At 39.4% G+C, this 15095-nt stretch overlaps 2 protein-coding genes across 5 annotated transcripts in view; one reads left to right on the forward strand and one right to left on the reverse strand.

The window, feature by feature from the left end:
• The window catches only part of CUL4A (cullin 4A), a 57554-nt gene extending 46417 nt beyond the window's left edge, over positions 1-11137 (forward strand). Inside the window, exons 18-25 of the mRNA XM_053971668.1 lie at positions 1515-1630; positions 2915-3125; positions 3230-3391; positions 6391-6623; positions 8081-8203; positions 9108-9177; positions 9348-9518; positions 10130-11137. Coding sequence (XP_053827643.1) covers positions 1515-1630; positions 2915-3125; positions 3230-3391; positions 6391-6623; positions 8081-8203; positions 9108-9177; positions 9348-9518; positions 10130-10269 — 1226 coding nt within the window. The 3' untranslated portion in view covers positions 10270-11137. The remainder of the gene's footprint in view (positions 1-1514; positions 1631-2914; positions 3126-3229; positions 3392-6390; positions 6624-8080; positions 8204-9107; positions 9178-9347; positions 9519-10129) is intronic.
• Positions 11138-12567: 1430 nt separating this feature from the next.
• GRTP1 (growth hormone regulated TBC protein 1) overlaps positions 12568-15095 on the reverse strand; it is a 34812-nt gene continuing 32284 nt past the window's right edge. For all 4 annotated transcript variants that reach the window (XM_053971342.1, XM_053971343.1, XM_053971341.1 and 1 more), the window contains one exon: positions 12568-13061. In XM_053971342.1, coding sequence (XP_053827317.1) covers positions 12972-13061 — 90 coding nt within the window. In that variant the 3' untranslated portion in view covers positions 12568-12971. The remainder of the gene's footprint in view (positions 13062-15095) is intronic.

Genomic DNA, 15095 nt, shown 5'->3' on the forward strand with positions numbered 1-15095 from the left:
TGATTTCAAGTCTAGACTCTCCAAAAACTGGGTAAAGTTGAATGAATTCCAGTTTCAGCTTTGCCCTCCTTGGTGCTGGGAGAGGATGTGATGTTGCTAAGGGGAAGGCGACAAGGGAAAATGCTTGCTGGGTGCCAGAGAAATAGTTTCCAATGTGTTTCTGCAACTGATGTGCCTTCCACTGAAGTCCAGCTGACAAAAGTGCAATTTTTCCTAATAGTTGTCTTTGTACAATTGTACACACCGTAGTTTTGCAGTGAAAAGTTTTAAGATTTGTTTTTTGAAAACTTCTCAGGGAGGGAAGCTAGCTAATGGATAATCTGGATCTCTTTGCTATTATCAGCAGTTGAATGGGTTAGCATGTTTGACTCCTTAAAGCTTATTTGCTTGTGATAACGGCTTATGTCTTGCAACTGTTTTTTTATCAGGTTTTCTGCAAGACTAGAGTTGTTACAAATGCAAACTGATAAAGTGCTAGCATGAAAATGGTGCAGGCTTTTCGTGGTGAGGTTCATTTGTGGGGGGGTGGTGGTAACAAAATGAGAATCTGAAAAAGAAAAGATTCTAAAATAAAGAACTGGGCAAGTGCAGCAGCACTGTCAGGTATCCCTTGCTACAGATGAAGTAGGAGATAACCAGCTTTCCAGCTGTTTCCAGCCTGCCACAGTGCGTCCCCTGTGTGAAGCTTTGCTGGGCACTGGTCACACTGGTGCCAGTCCAAGCTGCCATCAGAAAGGATGACTGCTCCCCTTGCTGCATGTTCTTGTTCTGTTGAGTCAGTACTTTGGGCAGTTGTACTCAGTGTGCTCTGAGCGTAGAGGCTGGAATTGAACAAGGGGCAGAAAGGATTCTCTCTGCTTTTCTCAACAGCTCAGTCTGAGTTTAGCTTAAACCAGTAAGGAAAACATAACCTCAGTCTGTGTCAAGGTCTTGGCATCTTCCTCCTCCTCTAAAGTGTGGAGAGAAGTTCTCCTGGCAATGGTAGCATGCTCTATCATGCTATTTTTGGCAGTGCCTTCAAAACTTCTGCAGTCAATCCAGGCTTTCTAAATGCTGCATTCAGTGCATGTACAGCTGAGTGTCCTGGTACAGCAGGAGTGAAGGCTGCATGGTGTGCTGTGGGGGGAAGGCAGAGTGTTGGAGGCATGCAGGATCAAATAAACTAAGCCAGGTCTGGCTGAAGATGGTAAAATGGTTGCTGTGTGCAGAGAACACTGAAGCTGCTTTGAACACTATGACTGGTGTTTGTTGCATGTCTTTCTTATCTCTTAGGACCCAGAATGTCAACAGTTTTGGTTTGGGTGGCTTTGCAGTTTTATAAATGAGGTGTTTAATTTATCTTCTGTTTGTTAGTGATGTTGAAGCTAATCTAGAGACTGTTAATGCCCAAGTTTCCAAACTCAACTCATGCTTAAGTTTTACTCCCAAAATGTACAGTTGTATATATTTGTCTCTTTGGGATTAAAAATGCAAATTTATGTGACACCAAGTTAACCACTTTTTATTTTTATCAGGCTTTTTACAGGCTTCCTCTTCATTTGAAGTGAAAGATTCAAGTGGTAAGGTCTGCATAATTGCTGATTTGACAGTAGCCTTCTCAGTGGAATACAAAACCAATGTGCAAAAAGAGGTAAGGGCAGTGAAGATCTTACTGCTTGTCATTTATTAGTATTTTTAGTATATATAAAATGTGTGATATCCTTGCACGTGTGCAGTATTTAAACTTTCTCTGAGTAGCTATGTATGAAAAACTGCTTCAACAAAGATTTTTACTCTCCCAGTCATCTTGCATCAGCTTTTCCTTATTATGGATGCTTCTTCTAATTAAATGGCAAGATTGAGGCTGCCTGAAACAATCACAAACAAAATATGTGAAATTACTTTTGTGACTGAAATTCCACACCTGTCCTGTTGATAACTAAAATGGCTTTCACTGGAACTATAATGACAAGTTCTCTTTTGGTAACTTGGTCACACTCACGTGGAGTAAATCTGAACTGAAACGTAGCTTTTAAACTTTTTTAACTCCGGAATTCTGTGACCTTCTTACTTAGCAAATCTCTAGATTTCAATGCATCTACAGACTAATGCAGTGCTTACAAATTGTTCCATATTAACAGCAAAAACTTGTTAATGGAAATTAAGAATTTGCCTAAACAAATAAGTTTTGGGGTTTTTTTGTATCTTCACTATTGAATAGGAATTGGGGATTATTTATAGTCTTTTGCAGTTTTGTGTTGTTATTTTTTTCCTAGCCATCAGTGTAATACAAGGTTAAAAAATCCTACTACTTTACCAGTAGTGCACTTGCTATGTGTTATTTGAACTGAGCCTTATATTGTATAATCCATGTTTTCAGTGGTGCTGATGGTCTGAAATCCTGCTGATACTGGTATATGTGTTTGCATTCAGAACTGACTTCTTTCATAACATACTTTTGTCTGTTTCTTATTGTAAGCAGTAAGCTCAGAACTTAGCAGTAAATGTTGTATTGGTCTTCGGGTATCATGTTTCTTCACAATGTGTAATAAACTCAAAGTATTACAGCCAAGCTACGTAGGATGTACCATTCACTTTTGTTCTTGCTTAGTTGTACTACAAGAAGCAAAGCTTAAATTCTCCCATTTTTCACGTGTCCAGAGTTTGATTCTTGTAGTATAGAAGTACCTGCAAATTCATACTGCTGCTGTAGAAGGAAAAAAAGTCTTAAGAGATGCTGTGAGTATGTACTATGTAGTCCTCCAATTTCAGAGAGCAAGATTCTCAAACTTGAATGTCAGTAACATGCTGCTTGCTATATAGTGGTATATAAGTAGACATATATTAATGTCTGCTGTATATTTGTAACAGTTTCATAGGATATTTTAAAAGCTGTGAGGAAAAGCTTACATGTGTTTTATTTTCTACCCCACAGTTTGTACACTTTTTTCTTCCGCAAAATGCTTCAGTAGGCTCACAGAGCTCATGTGGTAAAGATAACGTATCTCATCCAGTTCTGGTGTTGGATTTTGGAGGAGGACATTCCTTAAGCCTGAATTTCTCAGAATCTGCAGACAAGTACCAAGTTGAAGAGTTAGTTTTCCACTACAATCTGTCAGATGCAACTTTATTCCCAAATTCAACAGGTAAAATAAAAACTTTCTATTGTTACTGTGAAACCCTTCCAGATGTAATACTAAGTCTTTGCTTTGAATACTGGTACATACTAATGCAATGTGGTTTTTTACAGGAGGCATGAAGACTGTATCACATAAAAGTATCATTCAGGCACATATGGGCACAAAATACAGATGCATCAACTCCAAGCACATCAGTATGAAGAATGTGAATGTTACTTTTAGCAATGTCACTTTGGAAGCCTATCTCACAAATGGAACTTTCAGTGTGAACAGTAAGTATCTTGTAACAGAAAATGTACTTGATGAGGTAATATTTCTAATGATAGGTTATTTCTTTTTAAGTCCTGACTAATCATATTTAAGGTGAGTACAAGAACTCTGACAACAGCATCTTTTTGAAATGAATGGACTTGCCCCAGGTTTTCTCTGTAGGATGTTGGAATCTGTGGCTGGGGGATAGTGCCCTGCGTTCCCATGGTATTGTACTCTTCATGAGTATGGGTGTTAAACACATGCTGCAGTAGGTTGAGTGGGCACATAGCCAAAATCCTAGTTTAAGAAGTATCTGATAACTTCCAAGCATTATGGCCTCTACCAAAGTAATTTGAACTAGTTACTGTGTGCTCTAGGGAAAATGAGTGAAATAATTGCAGACAGGAGAGAACTGATCTGTAGAGAGCAGAAATGTACATCTTCCTACAGGAGGTTTTATGTCAGCTGTAAAAGTCAGGTTTTTCTCCTTCAGGGACAATCACAAAGTCAGATTTTTATCCCGATTGTTTGTTTTGAAAAGTAGTGTGGAATTTTACTTCAAATTATTAAAGGCCAATTAATTCATGGTGTGTTTATGTCCTTTAGTTTTATGGCAGCAGTCTTCAAACACAAAAGAGCTATATAAGCTGATCACCCATACTATCTTAAGGACTGATAAGTCTTTGCCTTACTTTTAGAGTCTTCGTTTTCCCTGGGATGCAGAACTTTTCTTCAGCTGTCAAGCCCATTTATGCACCTGCTAAGTTGAAATAAATATTAAAAACTAGGGTAGCCAGTGCTAGCGTGGAATAGATACAATGAACAAGTGCCTTCTACTGGAGTATCTCTACCTTGTCCCATTTCTGTGAAAAATACCTTGCCTGATACATGATAATAGTGGCACTGAATTCTTTTATGGCTGCTTCACATGACTGGCTCAGATCTGTATGTATCATTCCCTTGATCAGACTTTTCCATTCAGTGAACTAGTTTGCAGTAAAGATGTGTACCTACATTTATGCTTTAAAAACCCACACCAAACCCTTCAGTCTTCAGAACTAATTATGAAACTTTGATCTAATTGTTTTTCCAGGTAAGTATGATAAGTGATCATTTATCAGCAGGCTCAAACATAAGACATGATACTGGAAAAAGCTGATTTTTAACTTTACAAAACTTCAATAAAATCTCCCTACTGCGTAATACTTTTCTTTTTAAGACCTTAAGATCTGCTTTTATATAGTCCACTAGTTCCATTCTTGTAGGCTTGAGCCTTCCCCTGTCCCTTAGGCAGCTAGTTATTGATAAACTTTAGATCTGGAATTTTTCATTAATGTTTTTCTTTTCTCTGCGAATCTTTAATGGAAAGACATTTCTGCCGGTGATTGGTACAAGGCTCACTGAAGGGAAGAAGGGTCGATATTCAGTGCATCTGCACAACTAGAAATTGTGACTTCTGTCAGTGTGTTAGAAGTTAGTGACTGAGGGAATGGCAGTGGTTATCTAAAACTCTGAAAGGGAGACTTCAATTTTCTCTCTATTGGTAGTTTTGCCAGCTGCTTTCTTGTAACTGTCAAGAAAAGACATAAGAATATGTCTCATCTTTTCATCTGTCCTGAAGAGCTACTAGAAACTGCTCTAAATCAGTTCAGTAAAAATAATGTATCAAAACTGCAACTAGGCTAAACTTCTATTCAGTGTGATTTGATGCTTCCATCTCTGCCAACTTAAAGAAGAGCCTGTATGTGTTGAGGTCTTGCAGATAGAGGGTAATTCTCCATTGAAGTGCCCAGAAAGATGCTTTTTGATTTGTTAGGAAATTATTGCATTTTGGGATCAGACCAGTATCAGTCTACAAAATACAGGATCACTCCTCCTTCATCCACCTTCATTCTGCTCTTGGACTTTTCAAGGAGTGGAGTAGAAATAGCATGGAAAGCATGCTGTGTTGGAGTGTGTGTGACTTCAGATGGTGTGATTAGAGTTCTTGTTTCTGAGGCATAATCAAAAATTAAGCTGCTTAAACTGTTTCAGTTTAAGGCTATTTATTAGGTGTCTTGTATCTGTGAAATATGTATGCATTAAATTTTAGAAGTAGGCCCTTTGAGTGAGAGTTGATTGCTGCTGCAGTTGCTGTTGTCCTTAAAAAGTTGCAAGTTGTTATCCCTGGCATGTGGAGATGACCTTGGCTTGGAACATGGACGTCTCTACTTTAGTACTGTCTTTGTTATGACCTTTGGTTTTGGCTTAGATGTTCAATGCAGGAACGTTCTTGGCTCCCAGATCAAGTTAAGATCTTGCTGCCACATGTTTCCAAGTACTCTGGCAAATAAATCAGAGTCACTGTTCCCTTGGAAGTTGCTGCTGGACTGGATGAAAAGAGAAGGTGAACTTGCACACCTTCACAGCCTTGTTAACCCCATGGAGGGTGGCTCCTCATGCAGGGCTGAAGGGAGGATGGATGTGAGAGGATAGAGCAGAAAATTTGGCATTGGATGCAGTGTCTTAGAATCCCCCTGTTAAGGATAGAAGAGCCAGAGCAATATCTTAAGGCTACTCTGGGTATTGCCAGAATAATGAGAGTGAGGGGAAGGAGGACACATCTCCTGGGAGACTGCTTTGAACAGTGAGCAAGAGAATGGTTGCTCTGCTTTTCCCACACGAGTGCCCAGGGAGTGCTAGGGATCCCAGCCTGGCTGTGAAAGGACAGCAGAACGCTGGCTGTGTCACGTTTATCCTGACCCGATGGCAAAGCGAAATGATGGACCTGAATGAAAGTGAATGTGGTCACCATGAACTTCAGTAAATTACCAGCAGAGGTGTTGTTTTCACATGCCAGGCTTTAAAAGTGTCTCAAACTTTGCAACAAGAGTTTAGGTAATCCTTTACTGCTGTTTATTATCTTTTATTAGGAAAAAAGCTACTTGAAGTTGCATCGTCCTTTCCCTCAAGGATTGAAAAGGTAGATCATCCCCCAGCTTCATTTTGTTTGGTACTGACTGTTTTCCTTTCTCTGCAGAGACAGAATGTGCTGAAGATATGGTCTCTACTACTACTATGGTGCCTACAACTCCTAAACAGACTACTAGACAGGTTCCAACAACTAGCCCAGCACCAACATCATCACCAGCACCAACATCACCCCCAAATCCTGCAGTTGGTAAATACAATGTGACTGGTCCCAATGGAACCTGTGTACTTGCCTACATGGGCTTGCAGCTTAATATCACCTATCAAAAAAAAGATGAAAAGGTACATTTTGATTTTTGTTTCTTCAAAGCCTTCAAATTTCTTCTTTAGGGAAGACTTGGTAAATTATTATAAGCTAATCTTTCTCTTTTAGAAGCCCAGGTGTTTGTGTTCATCCATCATTATCCTCTATTTGAATTGCTTAACCTGGTCTGGACTAGTGACATTCCAAACACTTGTACTGAAAGTGGTTCTTAAAGATTATTCCATTCACTAAAAGCAGTAGTAAACTTGTCTGTTGAATCCAGGAAGTGTATATATGGTCATGTAAGAGAAGCAGTAAAAATTACCAAGATATAACTAGGGGAATCCTGTTATCAAAGTTGCAATTGAAACAAGATTTTTAAACTGTTAAATAAAATACAGAAATTTGGCCTCAGGTATAGAAAGAATGAATGACTAGTGGAAGGGAAAATTAGTACTGTAAAACTGGACAGGCTTCTGACTTAATTACCCTCCAGCCAGCACTGAAGACATTTGAGTTTGACTTTGATGCTTAAAAGCTACTTAACAGCTGATTTTAATAGTAAAAAAAAAAAAAAAAAAAAAAAAAAAAAAAAAAAGAAAAATACAAGATTTATGTAAGATCCAGCCCTGGCACAAATTCTTTCCCTCCACTATTGGTGCAGAGCCTGGCTTGCGAGCCCTATGGATAAACCCAGAGTCCCAAAGGGACTGTTGAATCCCCCCAACAGGAAACAGTGGTTTGCAAAAGGAGCTACTGCATTTATTTATGATGTTGATGACTGAAAGGTAAAATCATGATCACTTATAGCTGGTGTGTGGCTGTACAGTGGCTTATTGTGATGGTAGCTGTGTTTTAGCCACCTTAATGGTGTGAAATTCCCTGATTCTGGTGTTCTGCTTCTGGTGGAACAGCTGATTTCTAGTGTAATGACCAGTGAAGAGGTGGCAAGTAGGTTTTCTGGTCACATGAGAATCAGCTAAGAGCTAGTGAAAGGGTTTCTATTTAAATTGTTTGGCAAGTGGCATTTAACCCACAGCCTTCTGTAGATGCAAGACAGTATAAAATCACAAACGATGGACAAAACTAAAACATTTTGAACTGAAATGATATGCAAGATGATTGTGCTGACAGGTGGTCCCCTTAATTGCTTCTACCTTATGTCAAAGCAGTATTTTATAGCATCTTGCCTTCTGTGTGGTGTGGTGGTCCTTGATGTTTTTTCTTATGCTGCAAGGACCAAAACAGTTTGTGTGGAGAAAGGAGTTGGGTTCTTGCCTGCAGCCAGTCAGGGCTGCAGAAAGCTTGTTAGATGTACCCTTAGTTGTGTGTCAGCCTGGTAACTCGGGTGCAGCCCTGGGTCTGCCCTGGTGTCTGGAACATAGGGCCAACACAACTCTGTAGGCACGAGACACAAGCCAGCCACATCTCAACTGAGTGTAAGGTGATTTGCTCCGTCTCTTCAAGTGTCATAATTGCTCCTCTTCTCTCACAGATGGGTTTGGATTTGCTGAATTTCATACCACGTAATACAACTTCTTCTGGGAGATGTGACAATACATCTGCCTTGTTGAACCTGACTTTTGAGAAAACGAGAGTTATCTTCCAGTTTGCATTGGTAAGAATCTCTGCACCAAGCGTGTAGGGTCTGCAGCACTTTCCGTATGGGAAAACTAACTGGGGAAAGTGCAAGAGGAAAAAAGACAGCTACAGAAAGGGGAGTAACTAGTTCCTTTGGTTTTAATACTAGGATTTAGTGGGTTTTATGCTTGGTTACCACTGTGTGAAAAGAATATGTTTGTGTATATATGCACACATACATATGTGTACACAGAAGAGTATTTTGTTTGGAGTGGGAACTTCCTTGAAGATTTTATTTCTTACTCTTTAAGGCATCTTGCCGAAACTGGGAGCAGCCTATGACAAGTGGGCATCTAATCTAATTTTAAGCCTGGAGCTGGATTTAAGTCCTCATTAATATTCTGTGTAGAGCCCAAAGGCCAAGTGTGCTTGTCTTCTGGTCCACTATGATGACTGGGAATCCTGTTTCCCACAGCCCTGTTCCAGGTGCTGTATTGGAGCTGTGTATCCTTGAGGACTGAATCCACTGTTCGTCAGAGCATGCTTTTCTTTATGCTGATCACCTTGAACTGTTGCTATTAAATGACTCTACAGCTCTGTGGGGTGCCAAGTTCATTGCTTTAGGCTGCTTAAGCAATGGGTGGGACTGTGCCTGCAGTGTGGAAGACAACAGTTCGGGGGTGACAAGGCCCCCTTTCTCTACCTCTTTGCCCTGTCACAAAATAATCTTCCTTAAGGTGCATACTTTCTGTAGCTTTTCTCTCCTAAAGTCCAACTAAACATCTCCTCTGGATGCTAATCCCATTTTTGGTCTACATTTTAAAAGCCCTTCTCAAAATGCATGCAGAATGGAACCTGAACATGAACAGCTTATGTTGTACATCATCATCTTAAATGACAACTACTGATTTGTTGGTTTTTGTTTTTTTTTTTTTTTTAAGAATGCAAGTGCTGAAAAATTCTTCCTGCAAGGTGTGAGTGTAAGCACGACCCTGCCTTCTGAAGCAAAAAGTAAGGACTTCTAAAAAATCTACTCTCTGTGACTACTTCTTTAAATATTAAGGGTAGCCTGCATTAAATAATGTATGAGAAATGTTGGGGATGCGTGTATCAAATCATGGCTCTATGAGCTTACAGCTCCTGCTCTTCAGATTTATATAATAAGACTTTCTCTTACACAGATCCAAAATTTGAAGCATCAAACAACAGTATGAGTGAGCTGAGAGCTTCAGTAGGGAATTCGTACAAGTGCAGTTCTGAGGAGAATCTGCAGGTCACGGACCAAGCCCTTGTCAATGTATTTAATGTTCAGGTCCAGATTTTCAAGATTGATGGAGACAAATTTGGGCCAGGTAAGAGGTTTGTATTTGGCAGCCCCTGTCAAATCCAAGATTAGTGAAGTATACTTCAATATAACATTCTGTAGTCAAATGTCAGCTCGTGGGTGCTGTGCTTAGCCTCTGCATGCCCCACTACAAATGATGCGGGGGCTGATTAAGATGTCCAAGTTGAGGCTAGTGTGAGAAGTATGTAAAAAGCTTTGAAACAACTTTGACTTATTCCTGATGGTCCAGAGAAGAGTTAAGGAAGTGTGCTACCTTTCCCTCCAAACTGTGTGCACACAGTTGTGTGAAAGGGGCACACCTGTCCCTTGTGGTGATGATGATGAAAGCAAAATGACTGTGGGAAGGGTCACATGGATATTTATGATGGCTAAATTTGTGTGTAACTAACAGCTCTTGAGGAGGAAACAATCAGTATAATCTCCATATTGTGTATACAGCTGGTATTAGAAAGACTTCATCCTGAATGATCATAGTTAGTGGACCTGGCTTCCTTTTCATTGTTGACATGCTAGCTGAGCCAGTTTTATCGACATGCTGAGAGCAGAATGCTGAAGTTCTGGATGTAGCCATCTGTTGGTGCACTAGTACCTAACATGGATCTTTTTCTCTCTCTTCAGTGGAAGAATGCCAACTGGATGAAAATAACATGCTGATCCCTATAATAGTTGGTGCAGCCCTTGCTGGTCTTGTTCTAATTGTCTTGATTGCTTACCTGATTGGCAGAAAGAGGAGCCATGCTGGATATCAAACAATTTAATTACTTGCACTAAAATCCAGCATAGATGAAAAGCAATTGCAAGAGGCTGGGGGAAAAAATCCCCCTACATTTCCCCTGAACTGGTTGATATTGTAAGGTAACATCTTTTCTTGCAAATTGCTTCTTTAAAGTCTGCTTTATTAAATGTGAAATCATCTTGCAGCATTTAACTATGCACAAAAATAACTTCTGAAAATTCTGGTGTTTAATTTTGCTAACTAGTTTTAATATTTACCCACTTAGAAACAAGCTAAAAGTTTTTAAGGGTGCTTTTTTGGAATTGGCATAAGATTATGTCAGCTACAGATTCCAGAGAGGGATGTTGCTAACTCTTGACTCAATTTCAGAACTCTTAACAAAGGGAAAAGGTTCATTATTTGCACCGCTGCCATTGAGCGATGATGTTAAACATACTGATGATGCATTTGAAAAAATTTAGTAACAACTGACAAAACTGAAATCTAAAATCTGAACTTCACCTTGTCTTTTAGGTGTGTATTTTTTACTAAGCTTTAAACTCAATGCCTGGCACATGCAGGGTGTGAACGACGCAATACTCAAACCTTACAGGAGCTCTTTATGATTGGACAACTCCCCTGTTTGATATTTTTGATGCTATGCCAGCTTGTTAGGAGCTGGTACTTTTTTAAAATGGGTGTTATTTTTATTTACTTTTTTTTGTAAAGTTATTTCAGTCTGTTCTGTTGGAAGGTTCAGAGAGATCCTGTTACTGCACATGTGTACAATATAGATCTCAATCTGCTGATTCTATTGCTTTAAACTTGGCTGGGGGGTTGTACACTTTAAGGATCAGTTCTTATGTATGCATTGCCTGTAACAATGCTAATAAAGACACTTTTTTTCTCTATTTCTTAGTATTGCTGATCACTCTTAAAACCATTTGTTGCCCATTTATTGAGGGCTGAAGTCATGGTTTGGCTATACTTGGGAAGCTTGAGATAATCTTTAGTGTGGCATTAAACAAGTGCTTACGTTTTTTCTTTGTGGCACAAAGGAAAACCTTCGTGTGTGTGTGTTGGAATCAGGTTCGTTTTGCACTTTGTGTTTGAGAAAGCTCTGTGTTGGTAACCTGAGACCTAGAGGAGTTAACTCTGTAAACTGTCACTTCCTGAGACATGTAGGTACACCAGTCTGCCTAAGCCTCACTTTCTGACAGTGCTGTTAAGATTCTTAAGTCTTAGGACTGTGTAAATGACATTTCATGTTTGATTTTGAAGTTGGCCTCTTACCACGAAGTAGGAAACACACATCTGCTGAGGGCTGTGTGCCTGGTTATGTGCTGGAAATGAACCTTGGTGTTTAAAGCTTCCCTGACTCCCTCCTACAAGGAAGGCTTAGTTGCTAACGGTACCAGCTCTGCAGGGCAGGAACCAGGGCATACCACAGCACTGCACAGAACACTCCTGACCAAGAGAACCCAATGCAGGGCAGTAAGGCTGGCTTTGGACCAGTGCCCTGCGATTTTCAAGGTAACTGGAAGCTATGAATGTTCCTAGTAGTGTTTCCCTATACCTGCAGACATACTAAGAGTATGTTACTGCTACTGTCCTTATAATTCAGTACTTGAGGAAAAAGGTGTATGTCTGGTACCATAAAGGATAGGATAGCTCAGAATCACTGTTGAGTAGCAGTCTTTAATTGTCTAGAAGAACATTCTACTTCCTCTGAAAAAGGTGATTTTTTTTCCTGCTGAGGGATGAAAAAAAATCTTAGTTTGCAGGATAGGGGGAAGCCATGATTCACAAGGAATGAAGAGAGCTTGGAGTAAAGTCTGAAAAGGATTGTGCTGTTAAAAGGTGAGGCTTTCCAAAGTAGTTGTTGCACATGGAACATAAAACTCCATAAAGTGCTGCAGTTGTCTCTCTTCCTTTCCCCAGCTGGAAGGAGAGTATTTGGCCACGAGAGGGCTCCGTATGGACAGGAAAGCAATTCTCAGACTCCTGGCCCCAGCAGGGCTGGAAGTGGCCCGGTGCCAATACAGACTTTGGAACTAGGCAGTGTCTTCCCCTTTCAAAGAAGTCTGCTTGTGGATGTCTTTACAAGTGTTTCTCCTCAAATTTTTAGGGACACAGGTGTGGGAGAACTGCACTACAGCTGCTCTATCTCACACTGCATAGATCAACTGCTAGTGGTGATCACTGATTGCTCTCTTGCCCTGCACTTTGCTGTCTTTGAGTTCCTTAAGTGAGAGCAGTGAGGAAAAAGATGCTTGTATTCCATGCAATGACTGGCAGTCAGGACTCAGATCACATCATTTACTCTACACCATGAAACAGGTTCTGACAAATTAAATTAATTTATTTTGTACAAATGGTAATGGTGTCACAGTTAACACAATAATACATAATTTTATACATCTGGTTGCTTTTAATATTACAAAATTCCCTGGGATTATTTTTTTAAAAGGAAGGTCCTGACATTAATCACATTCTAGTCTGAAGATACCTTAATCCTTAAAAAATAAAAACAACACACCACCAACAAACAATAACAGAACCACCAGTTCCAGTTATCAACAAACTGACATACAGTACAAAGTGTTAACACACTTACTTGAAAAGCAGGAAAAATTGGTCAAGTGTCAATTAATTCATGGAAAGCTTAGAGTGTGCTTTAATCAGTGCAAATAGAGGAATGTGTCAATTGCTGTAGTATCTGACCACCTGGTTACACCTGGCATGTTATCCCTGAGAAAGCAATTTCTCCCTGCAAGTCTCTCGGAGTTTGTTGATTGTTGCCATGGATAAGCTTCCAGGATCTGTGAATATTTTCTGAGGGCAAAAGAAGAAAATTCTTAGTTAAAATGCTGGCTTTGGACAGCATGCTAGAATTCTCACATAATGCTCTGAGGTGTGAAAGCTCTGCTTCAATGTCCATACTGTGAAATTGCTCACTGCTCCTTGGCCTTCCTGTAACAGGGTAATATCTTCATCTACTGAGCTGTAAACCTGCAGCTCATAACAAGTGCAGTAAGTTAAACAAAAGCAGCAATAGAAAATTTGGCTTGAATGTGTGTCCAGTTGAGATTATTTTAGATGGCAGGTGGTGGGAAGTTGCATATTTAGAATATATTAAACTGTCCTGTGCACTTCTTGTGTGGTGGTAGCAGAGGTGGTTCAGGCTCTGGAGCACAAAGAAACCAGTGTCTTCCTACTGCAAAAAATCAGTTTTAATCCCTCACGACACTACCTTTGCTTCTCTTCTCTACCAGGCTTTCCCAGGGAGTAATGGATACAGATGTAAGAACTTGATGTGTTCTGAATGTCATCACACATCTTCAATTAGGTTTTTTCTTTTGTTTTCACTTGTTGTTCAATAACGATACATTTGTTTCCACTACTTCACCTAGAACTTCTGAGTGAACAAAACTGAAGCAAAGCTACAGGTTTATGCACTTCAAGCTACAGTTAAGGTGTGTGGGCATCTCAGGTCTCTGAAGCTGTTAAATGACAGCTCTAGAGATGAGACTGTAATTTAATCAGTTCAGAACAGCTTTCTGGCAAAGAAACCTTCAAACTGAAAACTAAGGTTCTCTTCTGGGGGAGGAGGCCTAAAGATGCCTGCCATTACCTCTACTGCTACTAATACCTGTACTGCTGATAAAAACCCCAACCCAACAAACATCTGAGCACAAAAGTACATGTTTCAACGTTACAGAAGAACCTAACCAAAATTGTTTATCTAACTGCCTTCAAAACCCCATTACTATAGTAAATAACAGTTAAAATTATTTTAATCAGGGTAACTGCAAGAAAAGGGTGGTTGATTTTCTAAAAATAGCTGGTGTAAAATTTAACACAATTAAAGATGGGGGAGGGAAGTCCTTCAAGGACAAGTGTTAGCATCAGCCTTTGAACAGGTGTTCTTAAGGCAGTTAACGTTTAATAAATTCTTATTCTAAACTGTTTATGGAATGGAAAACCCCCTCAAATAGCTCCCTTCTAAATTAAAGCTGAACCTGTGTTTTTTCTCTTGCTCCTTTAATTAAAAGACTTAAAAATGTCAGTCAGTTAAACTAATTTTTCTTCAATATGAACAACTATCAAAGTTAGTATAAATGACATCTTACTATGACTGACCTATGCACAGAGATGTGCCATGAGCATGAAACACTTAGGGGGGTAAATGTGCACATGGTTTTGTGCACACTGAGCAAAACAATGATAGTGGAGTTGACCAAGTGATTTATGACAGATGTGCTCCTGTTACTTGTTCTGCAGCTATCACCTTTTATGTTTCCATCTTCTGAGATAAGCCCTGAATCTAATGTTTTATACTGATGTGGCACTCACTGTATTAATAATTTAAAAGAATAATCCTTAGCTTGCAGACTGTCTTACCACTTGGACATTGAACTTCATGGGTTTTTGTCTGGAAATAAGAACCTGCTGGTACCATCTTGTTCTAAACAGAATGCTGTGTGTTCAGGCACTACAGCCATTTATCAGTGCAAGTTTAAAATTCACTTCATGCTTATTCTACAATACTGTGTTTACAGTTAATCTGAAAAAAAGCACGGGATCAATATCCACAGTTCACTGGAAAAGTGCACTAAAATGATCTTCTCAGACTTCCTGTCTTAACTGGTAAAAAGGGCAAAAAGAATTCTTCCCTGTATGACAGATAATGTGGATGGATTTCTATATATAGAATTAGATAATAACTATTAAATAGAATACTTAATTGATAATAATTATTAAATATAAACCATTTAATATATGTATTAGAAAGGTTTGAGTTTCTTTTTTAAAAAACAATCCTAACACCTGTGTCTCTCCCAACTGTATCCATCTTTTGCTCAGTGA

Source organism: Vidua macroura, chromosome 2, assembly GCF_024509145.1.
Source record: "Vidua macroura isolate BioBank_ID:100142 chromosome 2, ASM2450914v1, whole genome shotgun sequence".
NCBI lineage: Eukaryota > Metazoa > Chordata > Aves > Passeriformes > Viduidae > Vidua > Vidua macroura.